General features: G+C 42.3%; 1 protein-coding gene across 1 annotated transcript; it reads left to right on the top strand.

Annotated features, from left to right (window-relative positions):
- The first annotated feature begins 1880 nt into the window (after nt 1-1880).
- LOC129811562 (fructose-1,6-bisphosphatase 1-like) lies at nt 1881-18262 on the top strand. Its single transcript, XM_055862971.1, has 7 exons — nt 1881-2173; nt 3738-3900; nt 3979-4071; nt 16315-16455; nt 16858-16995; nt 17143-17262; nt 17464-18262. The coding sequence occupies exons 1-7, from the start codon at nt 2004-2006 to the stop codon at nt 17650-17652; spliced, it is 1014 nt and encodes a 337-aa protein (XP_055718946.1). The 5' UTR covers nt 1881-2003; the 3' UTR covers nt 17653-18262.
- Nucleotides 18263-21457: the final 3195 nt, after the last annotated feature.

The following is a 21457-nucleotide window of genomic DNA, read 5'->3' as shown; positions in this document are numbered from 1 at the left end:
CAGCCTTATTGAATGTGTTTGTCCAGATTTTCATCGGGCAGTCTCTCAGTTCATGTGGCCAAAAGAATAAAGAGCAGTGAGGAAACAAGAATATTGACCTGTTAACCTAGTATTATTATTGCCGGTGACCATGCGGCACGGGCATCCATAAGGTATGCTAATATATTTAAAAAACAAATCTAATCTCGTTCCATAGTCACCCTCATATTTGGGTCATGCCTCCGAGCGAGTTGGTAGGGGCGATGTGGTGGTTTGGGATGTATGACAAGTTATTAGGCTATAGAACTTCAGTGATAACAAAGTCCTGAGTGACATTATGTGGCCTAATGTGGGAATGTACTGTATATTGATAGGCCTTCACCAAATGTGTCACTTAAGATCCTAAAAAGAATATTCAGGAAAGTGTTTAAAATGGATTTAAGATTGTATTTTTAAGGTTTATTTAATAGATTCACGTTCTACCATTGAAAAAAAGTTTCACCCCAGCATTGCTGCTCGTACATTCTTGCCCTTGCTGTACAACCCTTTTCATGAGACTCAAAACTACACGAGAATATATTTCTTCTGAAGGCTTTGTCAACAACAGAAAAAGCAACACAAAGGAGGTTTGAAAACAGTTCAGATACTCCACTAGAATCTGGTCTTTGATCCTTGCACGCTATTGGCTCTCAGCTGTCACCTGCGGCTCCATCACAAAGTTCAAATCAAACTCTTGTTGCGAAAGCCCCTCTCAGACATTTTGTCCAAACTTGCGTAATAAAACCATGTAACCCTACCCGAATGAACTGATCTTACCAGACTGTGTTAGTCATTAGCTTTCATCATTGCTTTTCACACACAGGGTTTGTGTCTGAATGAAATGGAAACCTATTCCCTATATAGTGCACTATTTTTGATCATGGCCCATACGGCTCAAAAGTAGAGCACTATGTAGGGATTAGGGTACCATTTCAGACACACAAGGATAAACATCTTTAAAAAATGGAGCAGCGACAAAATGAACACATTGGATTGACCTATGCCCTGTACTTTAGACTCAGCTTTTCTCAGGAGCATGCACAGAATGCATGCTTACCTTACTGGGCTGATAGCCAGCAGCTCATAAAATAGTTGTATGGAAAATTATTGATTTATATTTTCAATAATGAATGATTTATGATCATCTAGGCTATTATACCAATGTGCTGACCTGTATGTAATTTCATCCTGACAGATTTTGCACCCGGTTTCTGTGGAGTGTCTCTGGTACCTTTCATCACTTGTCAGACTGGTTTCCCAACACTAAATTACATATAAGACCCCACCAGACACCAGAGACACTGAATATCTGAAACCAGCTACAGAATGGTTTCTCTCATAACACTCGTACAAGTATTGGATTCATAGCCTCCCATTGCATTGTAGGCTAGGCCTACAGTACATAATCCCACATAAATGTAATTCATGGTTTACACTAAAACTAGTTCTCTCATTCAAAATGTAACTGCACACTATCTGCATTCTCCATTTATGGATCATCTAGGCCTATCCAATGAATGGCCTATATAGCATGCTGACAAGTCTCGTTCCATTTCAGCCAGCATCATCCCTTTACTACTGAATTGTTCACTAATCTGAAAGCCAAATGCAAATGTGGATAGGTGAAAGCAACAATATTGAATGGCCATTGGCCATGTGCGGCCATCAACATATTGCTTACCGGTCCTTTCAGATGTGAAATCCCACAAACGTGTTAGAGAGAGAATGGGTGGAGTAAATGGACAGTTTGGAACCAGGTCAACATTTTTGCTAACCTGTTTATACCTCTCAGCCAGTGCTCAACCACGCCCCTCCCGGTGAAAGGCCAACTGTGATTGGTTCAAACACCTGCACACCCTCTCGACTCTTTAGTTCTATTTTAACTTTAGGGTGAGGCTTTGAGGAACTCACCTGTCCCGGTACCCCAATCAGCAGGAATACGTCGCGCGGCAAACAAGCTCAAAGAACCAGTACAGTTCGTTACCATGTCCGAACGAGGCGCGTTCGATACTAATGTCGTTACCCTCACGAGATTCGTGCAGGAGGAGGGAAGGAAGGCGAAGGGAACGGGAGAACTGACCACCCTCCTCAACTCTATCTGCACAGCCGTTAAAGCTATCTCCACCGCTGTCAGAAAAGCTGGGATTGCCAACCTGTACGTTTCTGTGTATGCATGTGAAAGTCTTGGTGTCCATTCAATTGGTCCCGTGTGACTCAGTTGGTAGAGCATGGCGCGTTGTTGGTTCGGTCCTCACAGGGTAAAGTAGGAATGTACGTTAAATGACAATGTAAAATGACGACAGATTTACATGCGAATATTTAAAAAGCCACATGAAAATAATGTTTATTCTCCCACCAGAGATGTGTTTCCATCAAATTGACTTGTTGTTGATAAAAGGCTGTGCGTGATGACGTAGTGCACATAACATACATATTGCGGTTGAATTGCCATGTAGGCTACCCCAAAAATAGTGGTAAACTCCTTAATGTGCAAATATTGATATAGTAACCATCCTATCTAAATAAATTTGGATTTACATTATATGTTGTGGTCCTCCCACTACAACTTGGGAAAGCATGCAGTTTATTAAACTTCACAGGGTGGTGAATGTACAAGGGGATGAGCTTGATACTCCTTTCCAATAAAATAGAGGGTCTTATTCTGGTGGCATGATGGTCAGTGCTTGGCTGCCGTTTGACAAATAAATACAATATTGCTCTTATCTATATTAATCTCATAATGTAGGTAGCCTACCTGCACTGTATCAGTGAGTTGTTGGTTAAAGTGCATGGGCCAAGACCAGAATGGGCACATTTTCTATATAATGAAACTGTTTTTGTGACAACCATCAGTAGAGTTTAAAATGTGATGGACACCCAGTTAACTTATTTTTCTTTTGGTACATGGGAATTTAAAGGGAAAGTTATTTATATGTGCATTACGTCATCACGCACAGCATTTTAAACAGTCTGTTTTAATGGAAATAACATCTCAGATTTTTGAATATTCGCATAAAAATCTGTCACAAATTGGATGGAAAACTAGCTAGTGATATGGTCAGTCAGTGATCATTTTTGTTGCATCATGTGCTATATGGTAATCACAAAGCACTGGCAATAAGTGAATGATTATATCAATAGCAGGGACCGTACAACCAACCAACCATATGCCGGGTAGGGAGACTAAATCAAATATTTACCTAGTCGGATATTATGCATGAGTCTGACAATCCAGCTAATCAGGTAATACTGTTGTCAACTTCGACTCGGGTCAATGTTCATCCGTTTCTTTCTTTGGACTCAATGTTGTTTTCATAAATGCAAGCCAGAGCTATTGTAATGGAATAGGCTACTCCCAAATTATTCATTTATTTCCTCTTGAGACATGTCTATTGTCTTCATTAGGAGGAAGTATAGGCCTATTACCTATTTATCAGGAATTTCTTTACAGTCCTCCATTGTCAGGAATTTCCTTTATGACTGACAGTCAATGAAGGCCAACAGATGGTATCACTCTCTGTGCCCTGTGAGTTGAACCAGACACTGCATGCCCACTGTCACAGAGCCATCATAGAAACACTTTTACCCTTGTCCCTCCCTCCTTCCAATTGTGACAGAAATAGGCCTACTGTGGTGATATTACTACTCACATGTCTGCCCCCTGCCCATCTCTCTATCCCTTCCTCCTTTCTCTCTCCTCCTCTCTCCCTCCCCTCCAGCTATGGCATTGCTGGGAGCACCAACGTGACCGGTGACCAGGTGAAGAAGCTGGATGTTCTGTCCAATGACTTGGTCATCAACATGATCAAGTCCTCTTTCACCTCCTGTGTCCTGGTGTCAGAGGAGAATGAGAGGGCCCTCATTGTGGAGCCAGAGAAACAGGTAGATGTGTGTGTGGTCCAGATGGAAGTTGAGGTATGTCTTATAACATCAATGTGACAATGTCCTTTTTTTTCACAGGGAAAATATATTGTGTGCTTCGACCCACTGGATGGCTCGTCAAACATTGACTGTCTTGTATCAATTGGAACCATTTTTGCCATCTACAGAAAGGTTGGTGACTCTTTTGTTATTATTCCTCTACGGAAGCCCCTAGGCCTAGGCAAAAAAAATGTAAATAATAAAAAATAAAAAATGTTTACTAAGTTGTTCAAATGAGATATTGTTGTTCAAAAAAAAAGTTACTAAGTCGTTTGAACAGGTGATCTCGAATGAATGACTCAGCTGTATACGGAAATAAGCAAACAGGAAACCACTCACCCACCCAGAGGCGGCGCTCCTAGTTGCCAAAGACTTTAATGCAGGGAAACTTAAATCAGTTCTACCTAATTTCCATCAACATGTTTAACTTCACTAGGGTAGGGGGCACTATTTTTACCTCCGGATGAAAAGCTTGCCCAAAGTAAACTGCCTGCTACTCAGGCCCAGAAGCTAGGATATGCATAGAAAATACTCTAAAGTTTCCAAAACTGTTAACATAATGTCTGTGAGTATAACAGAACTGATTCGGAAGGCGAAAACCTGAAAATCTATCCAGGAAGTGGGATTTTTTTTATGTCTGTAGTTTTTCTATTGAATGCCATTACAGTATCCATTGACTTAGGACTCAAATTGCACTTCCTATGGCTTCCACTAGATGTCAACAGTCTTTAGGAATTGTTTCAGGCTTGTATTCTGAAAAATTAGAGAGTAAGACCACTCTGAATGAGTGGACCCTACAGTGTCCCAGAGGTTTTTCATGCGCACGACCGAGAGCGCGCGCCTTTCTTGTTTACCTTTTTATATTGACAACGTTATTGTCCGGTTGAAATATTATCGATTATTTAAGCTAAAAACAACCTGAGGATTGATTATAAACATCGTTTGACATGTTTCTACGAACTTCACGGATACTATTTGGATTTTTTGTCTGCCTGTTGTGACTGCGTTTGAGCCTGTGGATTACTGAACAAAACGCGCAAACAAAACAGTGGTTTTTGGATATAAACAGGGACTTTATCGAACAAAACAAACATTTATTGAGTAAATGGGAGTCTTCTGAGTGCAACCATATGAAGATCATCAAAGGTAAGTGATACATTTTATCGCTATTTCTGACTTGTGTAACTCCTCTACTTGGCTGGTAAATGTTTGTAATGATTTGTCTGCTGGGCGCTGTTTTCAGATAATCGCATGGTATGCTTTCGCCGTAAAGCCTTTTTGAAATCTGACACCGTGGTTGGATTAACAAGAAGTTCATCCTTTAAACCGATGTATAACACTTGTATGATTTATTAATTTTTATAATGACTATTTCTGTTTTTGAATTTGGCGCTCTGCAATTTCACTGGATGTTGGCCAAATGGGACACTAGCGTCCCACGTATCCTAGTGGGGTTAATGTGCAACCAGAGGGGGAAAACATTCTAGATCACCTGTACTCCACACACAGAGACAAAGCTCTCCCTCCATTTGGTAAATCCAACCACAACTCTCTCCTCCTGATTCCTGCTTACAAGCAAAAATTAAAGCAGGAAGCACCAGTGACTCGGTCTATAAAAAAAGTGGTCAGATGAAGCAGATGCTAAACTACAGGACTGCTTTACTATCAGACTGGAACATGTTTCGAGATTCTTCCGATGCCATTGAGGAGTACACCACATCAGTCACTGGCTTTATCAATAAGTGGGTAAAGGGTAGAGCCGCCGCTTTCAAGGTGCGGGACTCTAATAAGAAATTCTGCTATGCCCTGCGACGAACCATCGAACAGGCAAAGCTTCAATACAGGGCTAAGATTGAATCGTACTACACAGGCTCCGACGCTCGTCTTGTGTGGCAGGGCTTGCAAACTATTACAGACTACAAAGGGAAGCACAGCCGCGAGCTTCCCAGTGACACGAGCCTACCAGACAAGCTAAGTCACTTCTATGCTCGCTTCAAGGCAAGCAACACTGAGGCATCCATGAGAGCATCAGCTGTTCCGGACGACAGTGATCACACTCTCCGTAGCCAACGTGAGTAACACCTTTAAACAGGTCCACATTCACAAGGCTGCGGGGCCAGATGGATTACCAGGATGTGTGCTCCGAACATTTACTGACCAACTGGCAGGTGTCTTCACTGACGGTTTCAACATGTCCCTGATTGAGTCTGTAATACCAACATGTTTCAAGCAGACCACCATAGTCCCTGTGCCCAAGAACACGAAGGCATCCTGCCTAAATGACTACAAACCCGTAGCACTCACGTCCGTAGCCATGAAGTGCTTTGAAAGGCTGGTAATGGCTCACATCAACACCATTATCCCAGAAACCCTAGACCCACTCCAATTTGCATACAGCTCAAACAGATCTACAGATGATGCAATCTCTATTGCACTCCACACTGCCCTTTCCCACCTGGACAAAAGGAACACCTATGTGAGAATGCTATTCATTGACTACAGCTCAGTGTTCAACACCATAGTGCCCTCAGCTCATCACTAAGCTAAGGATCCTGGAACAAAACGCATCCCTCTGCAACTGGATCCTGGACTTCCTGACGGGCTGCTCCCAGGTGTTGTTACCTACCCTCACCACATCTGCCACGCTGATACTCAACACTGGAGCCCCCCAGGGGTGTATGCTCAGTCTTCTCCTGTACTCCCTGTTCACCCACAACTGCATGGCTAGGCACGACTCCAATACCATTAAGTTTGCAGATGACACAACAGTGGTAGGCCTGATCACCGACAACGACGATACCGCCTATAGGGAGGAGATCAGAGACCTGGCCGTGTGGTGCCAGAATATTAACCTATTCCTCAATGTGACCTAGACAAAGGAGATGATTGTGGACTACAGGAAAAGGAGGACCGAGCACGCCACCATTCTCATCGACGGAGCTGCAGTGGAGCAGGTTGAGAGCTTCAAGTTCCTTGGTGTCCACATCACCAACAAACTAGAATGGTCCAAACACACCAAGAGAGTCGTGAAGAGGGCACGACAAAGCCTATTCCCCCTCAGGGAACTAAAAAGATTTGGAATGGGTACTCGGATCTTCAAAAAGTACTACAGCTGCAACATCGAGAGCATCCTGACTGGTTGCATCACTGCCTGGAACGGCAACTGCTCGGCCTCTGACCGCAAGGCACTACAGAGGGTAGTGCGTACGGCCCATTACATCACTGGGGCTAAGCTGCCTGCCATCCAGGACCTCTACACCAGGCGGTGTCAAAAGAAGGCCCTAAAAATTGTCAAAGACCCCAGCCACCCCAGTCATAGACTGTTCTATAACCATATCTACAAGCGTGCAGGTTGTCGGGCAGCTGGACTTCACTAGTCGTAAGATTTCTTCTGGCGTGAGAGGGGAGCAAAAGGTCAAGGCGTAGGGTAGTTATGTATGAGTGGGACCAGTTGATTCAGTAGGCTGAGCGGATGTCATCAACCTTCTTTTCAAAGTGGTTGACCAAGTTGTCCGCAGAGCGGGAGGGGGTGTAGGATTAAGGAGGGTGGAGAAGGTGAAGAGTTTCCTAGGGTTAGAGGCAGAATGTATCTGCTGCTAAAGCCACTTTCTATCAGAGGAAGAGATGGTAGAGAGGGAGTGAAGGATGATAGGTCTTCCGGAAGTTAAGTTTTCCTCAGCTGACTGCAGCCCTGTTATTTAAGGTTGCAATGAGTCACGGAGGGGAGGGCCGGCCGGGAGGAAAGAGGACAGTGCAAGTAATAGGCTGTGGAAAGGGAGGATGGTAGGCTCGAAGAGGCAGAACCAGAAGGGAGCGATTTAGCAAAAGGGAGAGATGATAGGAGAGAAGATTGTGACGGCGCATGAGATTAGTAGGCGAACAGCCTCAAGTAAAGATGAGGTCATGCGTATTGCCTGCCTTGAGTGGAAAGGGTGAGGTCAAAAGAGGCAAGGAGGGAAAGAAATCAATGGAAGGCAGACGTCAGGAGGTTGAAGTCGTACAGTACAAAGAGCGCTGAGCCAACGTCAGGAAATGAGCTTATCAATGTGTGAAGCTTATTGATGAACTCTCCAAGGGAACCTGGTGGGCGATAGATGGCAACAATGTTAAGCTTGAGTGGACAAGTGACATTGACCGCATGGAAATCAAATAAGGAGAAGGACAGGTGAGGGAGTAAAGAGAATTTCCATTTAGGATAAATCAGCAGCACTGTGCCACCACGGCAATGAACAGATGCTCTCAGACTGAGAGAACCTAGTCAGGTGAAGAGAGCAGCTGGAGTAGCAGTGTTCTCTGGGGTGATCCATGTCAACATCGGAGCCAAAAAGTCAAGGGACTTAAGGGCAGTATAGGCTGAGATGAACTCTGGGTTCTTGACCACAGATCAGCAGTTCCAACCGCTGCTGAAGAACAAGAATTCCACATGGGTTGTGCGTGCATGGTACACTAAATTAGAAGGGGTTGCAGCCAAGGGATGTGGAGCGTCTGTAAAGCCTGCAGGGAGAGGAGCGAGCAGGGATAGAAAACACACAGTTGCCAAAGCTACAAATGAGCAAAATGAGAAAATAACTGTAAGATACACAAGTGGTTGGGAGCCTTCCTTTCTTTCCTTTATGGAATAACTCTGCATTTGTCACCAATTGCCATTCCAAAAATAAAAATACATTTGTTGTAGGGAATTTTTTGGGGGGGCATATCTTTTACGTAATGGTGGCGCTCTAAACATGGTTAAATTCCCATAGGAACACAGCCATTTTAAAAGCGCAGGGCTTGTGCAACGTTCCATGACTACATTTTTTGTCTTACATGAATGATATACATACATATGAGGAGAAAGCTGAAGTCGTAACCTTTTCACGGATGTAATATGAGCTTGTCTGATTTCGAGTTCGTCCACTAGATCACATGACGTGACTTGGCCACTTGAAACCAGATACGTCTGTCTGGTTTGATCTGGTTTGGGTATTACTTCACTGTGCGAAAATTGCGGAAATAACAAGCATACAGGCGAGGTAAACATCAATATTGTGCCCATTGGAAACGAGTGAAAGTTAGTTAGTTTGATGGATGCATTCAAGGTAATGTCATATTAAATGTGGAGGGATAATAAATGGATTACATTACGATGACCACCAGGGTGTACCCTTTCCGTGCATACAACATGTTTGTACTTTTGGTGACTTGATAGTCAGTCTGATTTGCTCCTATATGTATTATTTATATATTTTCTGTAAACAATATATTTAATTTGTGGAGTGCATTTCCCACGCTCAATACACATGTGAAACTTGTTGGTGCCTGCTCCTGTGCACAAATCATTTGACCGCTGCAGTTTGAGATTATTTATGAAAAGAAGCTGATATTGGCCTTTAATATTTATTTATTATAGTTTAGTTAAATTGATTTATATTATGTTTCTATTCAAATACATTTTACAGTAGCCTATCTATTGCTTACCTAAAACATCCGTTAATACATTTAAAGTCCTTCAAAATAAATGTCATATCCTGATGTTAGAAAGTAGAATATAAACGCAACATGCAACAATTTCAAAGATTTTACTAAGTTACAGTTCATATAAGGAAATCAGTCAATTGAAATACATTAATTAGGCCCTAATCTATGGATTTTACATGACTGGGAAAACAGATATGCATCTGTTGGTCACAGATCTGAAAACCAGTCAGTCTCTGGTGTGACCATTTGCCTCATGCAGCGCAACATATCTCCTTTGCATAGAGTTAATCAGGTTGTTGATTGTGCCATGCTGTCCCACTCCTCTTCAATGGCTGTGCGAAGTTGCTGGATATTGGCGGGAACTGGAACACACTGTTGAGTATCCCAAGCGTGCTCAATGGGTGACAGCCACGGCTTGATTCGTATGCAGGCCATGGAAGAACTGGGTCATGTTTCAGCTTCCAGGAATTGTGTACAGATCATTGTGACACGGGGCAGTGCATTATCATGCTGAGACAAGGTGATGGTGGCAGATGAAATGGCACGACAATGGACCTCAGGATCGCGTAACGGTATCTCTGTGCATTCAAATTGACATTGATAAAATGCAATTGTGTTCGTTGTCTGTTGCTTATGCCTGCCCATACCATAAACCCACCATGGGGCACTCTGTTCACAATGTTGACATCAGCAAACCGCTCGCCTATACAATGCCATACACATGGTCTGCGGTTGTGAGGCTGGTTGGACATACTGCCAAATTTTCTAAAATGACACGAGGTGGCTTATGGTAGAGAAATGAATGTTAAATTCTCTGGCAACAGCTCTGGTGGACATTCCTGCAGTCAGCATGACAATTGCACAATTGCACACTCCCTCAACTTGAGACACCTGTGGCATTGTGATACAACTGCACATTTTTAGGGGCCTTTTAGTGGCCCCAGCACAAGGTGCACCTATGTAATGATGGTGCCGTTTTATCAGCTTCTTGATATTCCACACCTGTCAGGTGGATGGATTATCTTGGCAAGGGAGAAATGCTCACTAACAGGGATGTAAACACATTTGTGCACAACATTTTAGAGAAATAAGATTTTTGTGAGTATGGAACATTTCTGGGATCTTTTATTTCAGCTCATGAAACATGGGACCAACACTTTACATGTTGTGTTTATATTTTTGTTCCGTGTGTATATATAGGTTACTCTGGGTGGGGTAGGCTAAATAATTACAACCGACTAGGGCTAATTAATACGCCCCAGCCCACCCCTCCATAAACCTTTTTCTTAAAGCTAAAGATCCGGATTACATTCTACGCATGTGTTATTTTATGCATACATTTGTTTTTCTAATGTTACTGCTGCTCACAGTCCTGCTCCCTTCATGTTTTGCTCTTTACTCACCCCATTCTGAACTGTGAGGCAGCGTATGTCTCTGCCTCATATTTCTGAACAGCTGAAATAAAACCCTGCCTCGATTTGAACAAACATTCAGAAAGTATTCTGTAAATTGCCTCTGAATTTAAAATGTATTAAATTGAGATTTTGTGTCACTGGCCTACACACAATACCCCATTATGTCAAAGTGGAATTATGATTGTAAAAATGTATTAAAATTGAAACGCTGAAATGTCTTGAGTCAATAAGTATTCAATTCCTTTGTTATGGCAAGCCTAAATAAGTTCAGCAGTAAAAATGTGCTTAGCAAGTAACATACTAAGTTGCATGGACTCACTCTGTGTGCAATAATAGTGTTAACATTATTTTTGAATGCTACCTCATCACTGTACCCCACACATACAATTACCTATAAGGTCCCTCAGTCGAGAAGTGAATTTCAAACACAGATTCAACAACAAAGACCAGAGGTTTTCCAATGCCTCGCAAACAAGGGCACCTATTGGTAGATGAAGGGGGAAAAAAATGGAGAAAAAGCCAACATTAAATATCCCTTTTGAGCGTGGTGAAGTTATGAATTGCACATTGGATGGTGTATCAATACACCATCCAAAGTGCAATTCATAACTTCACCAGGTAATTGTATCAATACACCCAGTCAGAAAGTAAAACTCCAAAAATGTGGCTAAGAAATTAATTCTATCCTGAATACAAAGCATTAGGTTTGGGGCAAACACGACACATCACTGAGTACCACACTTCATATTTTCAAGCATGGTGGTGGCTGCATCGTGTTACAGGTATGCTTGTCATCGGTAAGGACATATATATATATATATATATATATATATATATATATATATAATAAAAAGAAGCGGAATAGAGCTAAGCACATGCAAAATCCGAGAGGAAAACCTGGTTCAGTCTGCTTTCTAACAGACACTTGGAGACAAACTCACCTTTCAGCAGTACAATAACCTAAAACAGAAGGTCCCAAGACGACATTGAATGTTCCTGAGTGGCCTAGTTACATTTGACTTAAATTGGCTTAAATCTTTGGCAAGACTTGAAAGTGGCTGTGTAGCAATGATCAACAACCAACTTGACAGAGCATGAAGAATTTAAAAGAATAATGTGCAAATATTGTACAATCCAGGTGTGCAAAGCTCTTAGACTTACCCAGAAAGACTCACAGCTGTAATTACTGCTAAAGGTGATTCTAACATGTATTGTCTCAGGAGTGTGAATACTTATGTAAATTAGATTTCTGTATTTAAATTTCAATACATTTGAGCACATTTCTAAAAACAGGTTTTCACTTTTTCCTCTTAAGGATCCGCCCCCTTTTTTTCAATTTCTTCCTAAAATGACATACCCAAATCTAACTGCCTGTAGCTCAGGACCTGAAGCAAGGATATGCATATTCTTGATACCATTTGAAATGAAACACTTTGAAGTTTGTGGAAATGTGAAAGGAATGTAGGAGAATATAACACATTAGATCTGGTAAAAGATAATACAAAGAAGGAAAAAAACAGTTTTCAATTTTTTTTGTACCATAGTCTTTGAAATGCAAGAGAAAGGGCATAATGAATTATTCTAGCCCAGGCGCAATTTTGGGGGGGTTATTGTGTACATTTTGTCAATTTGCAATTCAGGCTGTAACACAACTATGTGGAATAAGTCAAAGGATATGAAAACCTTCTGAGGGCACTATATATTATGAAGGCTACAACCTTCTCTGTCTAACGTCTATTGCATTTGCACAAGCAGGATGCAGTCCCTAAACTTTGGGAACATTTTGTGTGATGATGTAGGCTAATCTTTATACACTGCTCAAAAAAATAAAGGGAACACTAAAATAACACATCCTAGATCTGAATGAATGAAATATTCTTATTAAATACTTTTTTCTTTACATAGTTGAATGTGTTGACAACAAAATCACACACAAATTATCAATGGAAATCAAATTTATCAACCCATGGAGGTCTGGATTTGGAGTCGCACTCAAAATTAAAGATGGGGAGCTTTGCTGTACAGCTATTTTCAGGTCTCTCCAGAGATGTTCGATCGGGCTCTGTCTGGGCCACTCAAGGACATTCATAAACTTGTCCTGAAGCCACTCCTGCGTTGTCTTGGCTGTGTGCTTAGGGTCGTTGTCCTGTTGGAAGGTGAACCTTCGCCCAAGTCTGAGGTCCTGAGCGCTCTGGAGCAAGATTTCATCAAGGATCTCTTTGTACTTTGCTCCGTTCATCTTTGCCTCGATCCTGACTAGTCTCCCAGTCCCTGCCACTGAAAAATATTGCCACAGCATGATGCTGCCACCACCATACTTCACCGTAGTGATGATGCATGGTTTCTTCCAGACGTGACGCTTGGCATTCAGGCCAAAGAGTTCAATCTTGATTTCATCAGACCAGAGAATCTTGTTTCCCATGGTCTGAGAGTCTTTAGGTGCCTTTTGGCAAACTCCAAGCGGGCTGTCATGTGTCTTTTTACTGAGGAGCGGCTTCTGTCTGGCCACTCCTACCATAAAGGCATGATTGGTGGAGTGCTGCAGAGATGGTTGTCTAGAGTTTATCCCATCTCCACAGCGGAATTCTAGAGCCCTGTCAGAGTGACCATCGAGTTCTTGATGACCTCCTTGACCAAGGCCCTTCTCCCCCGATTGCTCAATTTGGCCGGGCAGCCAGCTCTAGGAAGAGTCTTGGTGGTTACAAACTTCTTCCATTAAAGAATGATGGAGGTCACTGTGTTCTTGGGGACCTTCAATGCTGCAGAATGTTTTCAGTACCCTTCGCCAGATCTGTACCTCCACACAATCATGTCTCTGAGCTTTACGGACAATTCCTTCGACCTCATGGCTTGGTTTTTGCTCTGACATGCACTGTCAACTGTGGGACATTTATAAAGACCTTTCCAAATCATGTTCAAACAATTGAATTTTCCACAGGTGGACTCTTAAGTTTTGCAAAAATGTCTAAACCTGTTTTCGCTTTGTCATTATGGGGTATTCTTTGTAAATTGCTGAGGATTGTTTTAATTTAATCCGTTTAGAATAAGGCTGTAACGTTACAAAATGTGGGAAAAGTAAAGGGGTCTGAATAATTTCCGAAAGGCATTCTATATTCGGTCTCAGACGTTCCGTAACTGTTCCACACATTTTGTTTCGTTCTTAGACACTTTGTTTCAGTATGTCAGATTAGTGTGCCAGTTTCTACTGTAGTTAGTTTTTTTTTTTTTTTTTTTTTTTTTTTTAACCTTTATTTAACCAGGTAGGCAAATTGAGAACACGTTCTCATTTACAATTGCGACCTGGCCAAGATAAAGCAAAGCAGTTCGACACATACAACAACACATAGTTACACATGGAGTAAAAACAAACATATAGTCAATAATACAGTGAAAAAAAATAAGTCTATATACAATGTGAGCAAGTGAGGTGAGATAAGGGAGGTGAAGGCAAACAGATATATGTATAAATAAATAAAATATAAAAAGGCCATGGAGGCGAAGTGAGTACAACAGAGCAAGTAAAATAAAAACTAAAAAAACACTGGAATGGTTGGTTTGCATTGGAAGAAAGTGCAAAGTAGAGACAGAAATAATGGGGTGCAAAGGAGCAAAATAAATTAATTAATAAATACAGTAGGTAAAGAGGTAGTTGTTTGGGCTAAATTGTAGATGGGTTATGTACAGGTGCAGTAAACTATGAGCTGCTCTGACAGCTGGTGCTTAAAGCTAGTGAGGGAGATAGGTGTTTCCAGTTTCAGAGATTTTTGTAGTTCGTTCCAGTCATTGGCAGCAGAGAACTGGAAGGAGAGGCGTCCAAAGGAAGAATTGGTTTTGGGGGTGACTAGAGAGATATACCTGCTGGAGCGCGTGCTACAGGTAGGTGCTGCTATGGTGACCAGCGAGCTGAGATAAGGGGGGACTTTACCTAGCAGGGTCTTGTAGATGACCTGGAACCAGTGGGTTTGGCGACGAGTATGAAGCGAGGGCCAGCCAACGAGAGTGTACAGGTCGCAGTGGTGGGTAGTATATGGGGCTTTGGTGACAAAACGGATGGCACTGTGATAGACTGCATCCAATTTATTGAGTAGGGTTTTGGAGGCTATTTTGTAAATGACATCACCGAAGTCGAGGATTGGTAGGATGGTCAGTTTTACAAGGGTATGTTTGGCAGCATGAGTAAAGGATGCTTTGTTGCGGAATAGGAAGCCAATTCTAGATTTGACTTTGGATTGGAGATGTTTGATGTGGGTCTGGAAGGAGAGTTTACAGTCTAACCAGACACCTAGGTATTTGTAGTTGTCCACATATTCTAAGTCAGAGCCGTCCAAAGTAGTGATGTTGGACAGGCGGGCAGGAGCAGGCAGCGATCGGTTGAAGAGCATGCATTTGGTTTTACTTGTATTTAAGAGCAGTTGGAGGCCACGGAAGGAGAGTTGTATGGCATTGAAGCTCGCCTGGAGGGTTGTTAACACAGTGTCAAAAGAAGGGCCAGAAGTATACAGAATAGTGTCGTCTGCGTAGAGGTGGATCAGAGAATCACCAGCAGCAAGAGCGACATCATTGATGTAAACAGAGAAGAGAGTCGGTCCAAGAATTGAACCCTGTGGCACCCCCATAGAGACTGCCAGAGGCCCGGACAACAGACCCTCCGATTTGACACACTGAACTCTATCAGAGAAGTAGTTGGTGAACCAGGCGAGGCAATCATTAGAGAAACCAAGGCTGTCGAGTCTGCCAATGAGGATGTGGTGATTGACAGAGTCAAAAGCCTTGGCCAGGTCAATGAATACGGCTGCACAGTATTGTTTCCTATCGATGGCGGTTACGATATCGTTTATGACCTTGAGCGTGGCTGAGGTGCACCCATGACCAGCTCTGAAACCAGATTGCATAGCGGAGAAGGTGTGGTGTGATTCGAAATGGTCGGTAATCTGTTTGTTGACTTGGCTTTCGAAGACCTTAGAAAGGCAGGGTAGGATAGATATAGGTCTGTAGCAGTTAGGGTCAAGGGTGTCCCCCCCTTTGAAGAGGGGGATAACCGCAGCTGCTTTCCAATCTTTGGGGATCTCAGACGACACGAAAGAGAGGTTGAAGAGGCTAGTAATAGGGGTGGCAACAATTTCAGCAGATAGTTTTAGAAAGAAAGGGTCCAGATTATCTAGCCCGGCTGATTTGTAAGGGTCCAGATTTTGCAGCTCATTAAGAACATCAGCTGACTGAATTTGGGAGAAAGAGAAATGGGGAAGGCTTGGGCGAGTAGCAGAGGGGAGGGCAGTGCTGTTGTCCGGGGTAGGGGTAGCCAGGTGGAAAGCATGGCCAGCCGTAGAAAAATGCTTATTGAAATTCTCAATTATAGTGGATTTGTCGGTGGTGACAGTGTTTCCTATCTTCAGAGCGGTTGGAAGCTGGGAGGAGGTGTTCTTATTCTCCATAAAGTTACGGTTACTGTTTCACTGTTCTTCTGTTATGTTTGGTATCAACTATCCACGTGTTTGTCTCCCAGACAACAGATGATGAGCCCAATGAGAAGGACGCGCTGCAGTCTGGACGTCACATCGTTGCTGCCGGTTATGCCCTCTACGGCAGCGCCACCATGATGGTGCTCTCCACAGGTCAAGGGGTCAACTGCTTCATGCTCGACCCTGTAAGTTTCAAATCAAACCTAGGGGTGAACTGCTTCATGCTCAACCCTGTAAAATCAAACTTTAAAAATGTAAAAGTGTATTTTAAAATAACAACACACTACAGTAAAACTATAAAATGGAATAGATAAACAAATAAGAAACGGTAGTTAAAGAACATATAAACACATCTAAATCCAATAGTCAATGAAGAGACACAGGAGAGGTGCCCTTCATTGATTTATAGTTAATCCATGAGGAGCTCTTTGATCTTGTTATTAATTACTATAGAACATAAAATAAGTTAATGCTGGATGGTAAACAAAGCTTTTGTGCAAACAAACTTCCAGAAGTAATAGAAGTAACGTGTAGTGGAAAAAGTCAATGAAGTTGCTGAGTCAGGTCCCTGTTTTGTATGTTTTTAGTCTATCGGGGAGTTTATCCTGACAGATAAGGACGTGAAGATCAAGAAGAGAGGGAAGATCTACAGTCTGAACGAAGGCTATGCTCAGCACTTCTACCCAGACATCACAGAATACCTGAAGAAGAAGAAATATCCAGAGGTAATTTACTAACTATACACCTGAAAGGGCTTAAACTGTAATTCTGCGCCACTAATGCAGTTAATGAAATATGCCTCGTGGTTGTCTTACTTACTTTTAAATGCACCTATTGTAAGTCGCACTGGGTACATTGCTTTTTGTTTCCAGGATGGGAGTGCTCCCTATGGTGGGCGTTATGTTGGCTCCATGGTGGCTGATGTGCACAGGACTTTGGTGTACGGAGGAATCTTCTTATACCCTGCCAATGTCAAGAGCCCCAAGGGCAAGGTGAATGAGACAGAGCTCCTCAGGTCATATAAATGTTATATCTACTTTGGAAAAAAAAAAACTATGTTACATACAAGTAACCATAAGTAGAGTGCTGGCTGTGCCCCACCAAAACTGATAAAAGGTAGAATGAACTAGACCATTTCTCTCTATATATTGAAGTGACTAACCATCGTCTCTCTTCCACTCCGTCCTGTGTAGCTGAGGCTACTATATGAGTGCAACCCCATGTCTTTCATCATCGAGCAGGCTGGAGGCATGGCCACCACGGGGGAGATGAATGTCCTGGACATCAAGCCAGAGAACATCCACCAGCGAGTTCCTGTGGTCCTGGGCTCCCCTGAAGACGTCCAGGAGTATGTCGCCATCTACAAGAAGACACGCATGTGATGCTGCGCTGGAGCCTTCTCTGGATCCACCATGACCTGCTTGTCCACAAGGGTCGACCTTTGACCTGAGCTAGTAATCTTTGTATCATATGAATGGAGCGGTGGATATGCAGTATATATCATGGAATATATATATCATGCCCAGTTGTTTAGAAGTTGAGGTGATTGGTTGATCAGATAATTGGGGCAGTGCTTTTCTCTGGCTGATCCTTTTGAACAAGCGGAGTAGTATTTTACCTCCACCATCTGACCAACCAGATCTGGGACCAGAGATACTTCAGGGGGAGAGAGTAGGGAGGAGTCTTTCAATGACCTGGGCCTACATCTTAATAGTTTAAAGTTTCTTTCCCTATTTGTTTCTCCTTCTAGAACTGTGCTGATCTAGCAAGACAGGATAGGGGAGAGGAGTCCAATTTAGATGATTGGGATACAACCCTTCAGCGTCTTACTGTTTGGATCCCTGAACTGAGAGACCCCTCATGGACAAATATTAGGCCTACCTCAGCCTTATTATGTATTGTAGGGTTGTTGTGCCATGTGTCATTTGCACTGGTGGACCTAAAATATGTTTTGAATAAAACCCAATGTTAAAATCCCTCCACTTGTTGTCCATGTTGTGTTGCTGACCCACTAGCAGGGGGACGTAGTACTCCTTCATAGGCATACAGCATATTACAGTGTGTCAAACCATGAGAAACTGGTTTCTAATATTATCAACACCAGCTGGTGTAGTGGTAATTCTTTGCTTCAGTTGTCTATCCAAAAACAATCTCAGACGATACTAATTTGTGGTGGGTGCAAAAGGAAACAGTAGGTTATAAAGAAAGAAAAATGTAGAGTAGGCCTACTCAGGTAATAACAATTATACCACAGCTGTGTATATTGTCAATCATGTACATTTGTTTAATTGTTTTATGTTGTACATTTACAGCAATTTGTTCAGGTAAGTTAAACAAACCAAAAATATATATTTTTAAAGAAGTGAAACTGATGACTAAAAGTGGATGTTTCTGGTCTTGACAAGGCTTGGCACATGATTCTAGATTACACAATATAACACACACATCACTCTACTATGCTACAAGCTCCATCAGCTGACCGAAGCCAAGCCGTGTCATCCTGGGGCCTAGGTGATGGGGGTTGTGGTCATACAGCCCCGCGTCTGGGAAGGTAAAAGAGGAAAACCTTTTCTAGTCAAGTAAGAGGAAGTATGACACAGTAGAAGAGCAGGAAGACAGCGTGTGCTCTCTTGTGTTCTTTTTAGCGTGATTAGTCATGTAGCTGAACAAGCAGAAACAATACCCTGTGACAAGCAATCATCACAACGCTGCTGAAAAGCCAGACCGGCAGAAAGTAGGCCTGTCTGGACAATGCCTATCGTAGTCATGGAAGCCTATTATCAGCCTATGAATGTGTGATGATAGGGGGAAAGTATTCAAATAGAGGTCCTGTTACCAAGGTGTTGTTGATCTTGCTATACAATTTAGGTTTATGAGTTAGTTAGTACCCTACTTCACGATAAGATCTAATCCTATCTACCCTCAGGTGCTTTCATGTACAACATTACAATACATGTTTGTTCTTTGTGTTGCAAAGCTAAGGCTAGTATTTATCAAGTGCCATTCTCTGGCAAGCAAGACTAGCATAAGGTGGTCTGTAAATGGTGAGGATGGAGGAGGGAGTGTATTGGTGTTGGGTAAGAGGTGAAAAACACCTAGAGTAGCATAGCCTTTTCCCCTTACTCATTTCCCCTAGACAAGACGTTGTCAGTCAATCGCACAGCATCACGAAAACCACAAAATACCAGTTCTGTTTTGCTATTACAAATACATCCAAACAAACCGTATAGATTGAATTACAGTCTCACATGTCTCTCCTTAGTTTGTTCTTAAATGTATTCAGTTCAAATACAGTAGAGCATAATCTCTTATTCATATGAATGGAGTGTTGTCCCCATGGAGCTCCAGAATACATTGAATGGTAAACATTGTGGGTGCTTCATGAATGGTGAGCTGTTTGGGTAACAAAGTTGACCATGGGGGAGTGGTTGCTGCTTACTTTGTGATTATGACAAGAGGCCGCATAAGTGTCAGTGTCCTGCATAGAAAACAGGTTATTAATCAAAGTCTGTTGCTCTGGCTCTTAGCTGTGATGCCTTTCCTAGATCCATAATGTACTGGAGCCAAATCAAAAAACTAATAAAATGAAGTGTTCAATTATCCTTGCTACACATTTGTGACTTTCTCAACATTATAAATGTGTGTGTGTGTGTGTGTGTGTGTGTATGGACGTGTTTAACTATACTTGTGGGGACCAAAGGTTCCCACAAGAATAGTAAACAAACATTTGACCAACCGGGGACATTTTGTTAGTCCCCACATGGAAAAAGGCTATTTCTAGTGGTTACGGTAAGAATTAGGGTTAGGGGTTAAAGGTTAGATTTAGGGTTAGATTTAGAGTTAGGGGTTAGGGAAATTAGGATCTGGAATGGGAATTAATTGTGTCCCCACAAGATTAGTTAAACAAGAGAGAGAGAATGTGTCGTAGAACAAAATGTCCTACAAATCCTCCCATGACCATGAGGCATAACAGTCTCTAGATTGGAAGGCTCTTGTCCCAGCATGACCGTACAGCACCTTTACTCAACAAACACTAGCTGCAGATAAAGAATAGTACAGAGGAAACCCTTTCTCTCTACCTCATGTTTTCGCTGCTTTTCACAGACAAACTCAGACATTTCAGAGCTCTAGTCTTCCTCAATGTCTTATCACTCTCAGTGGCTGTTGGTCTCAGCTTCACACATAAGGCTCCATTTAAAAATAGACTGTACCTCATGGGTATCATGTGTCTATTACAGTGTTGTAAACAAATAAACAAACCGTAAGCACAAACTGACTTCTTATGTGACAGAGAATGTAGTCTTGTTGATCTTGACCTCATTAAGTAATGCTTCAAATAAACTGAACACTGATGGACAAGAAAGGTCTCTTAATTAACATACTGTTGATTGTGTTAGCAAAGTCACACAAGCTGATGTAGTGAGTAAGACTTCATGCCCATAGGGGGCACAGGGGCACGTAACCCACGTAGTCCTTTTAAAAAATGTTTTATCTGGTTTGTGTCCTGTTCCCTGTAAGTGGAAGCTCTAGCCTTTAGCCCAGCACGGATATTGCCTGTAATCTATGTTTTTTGGTTGGGATACATCCGGTATAGTCACTATGGGTACAACGTCATCTATTTCTCCGGTTAGGCCTACATTAGCAATTTTTGTTTGAGCTTGGCTATCCAGGGAAAGTGTGTCGTATTCTCATGTGGCAGGGAAAATAAACTTGGCAATGTGTCGTATTCTTATGTGGGGAGAGGGAACAAACTCTGCGCATAGACAATTAGAACGTTTTAGCGCCACACAAATTGTCACGACTTTTTCCGAAGTCGATGCCTCTCCTTGTTCGGGCGGTGCTCGGCGGTCGACGTCACCGGTCTTCTAGCCATCATTGATCCATTTTTCATTTTCCATTGTTTTTGTCTTGTCTTCCTTCACACCTGGTTCCAATCCCATTCTTACATGTGTATTTAACCCTCTGTTTCCCCTCATGTCCTTGTCAGAGATTTTTTGTATATTCGTGTATTATGTATTGGTGCGCGACGGGTTCTTCTACTCACTTTTATTTCATCTTGTATTTTTGATTATGGAGTTTTGTCAAGTATATTACACGACTCCATTTATACCAAGTTCGATTCTCCTGCGCCTGACTTCCCTGCCACCTACACACACGACATTACACAAATAATGACCTCAATGCGTG

Source organism: Salvelinus fontinalis, chromosome 2 (assembly GCF_029448725.1).
Source record: "Salvelinus fontinalis isolate EN_2023a chromosome 2, ASM2944872v1, whole genome shotgun sequence".
NCBI lineage: Eukaryota > Metazoa > Chordata > Actinopteri > Salmoniformes > Salmonidae > Salvelinus > Salvelinus fontinalis.
This window is presented reverse-complemented; position numbering and strand designations above follow the sequence as displayed.

Coding starts and splice junctions, on each gene's coding strand:
- LOC129811562 (XM_055862971.1), top strand. CDS start 2,004: ATGTCCGAACGAGGCGCGTTCGATACTAATGTCGTTACCCTCACGAGA. Junction 16,456..16,857: donor ACTGCTTCATGCTCGACCCT/GTAAGTTTCAAA, acceptor GTATGTTTTTAG/TCTATCGGGGAGTTTATCCT. Junction 16,996..17,142: donor AGAAGAAGAAATATCCAGAG/GTAATTTACTAA, acceptor TTTTGTTTCCAG/GATGGGAGTGCTCCCTATGG.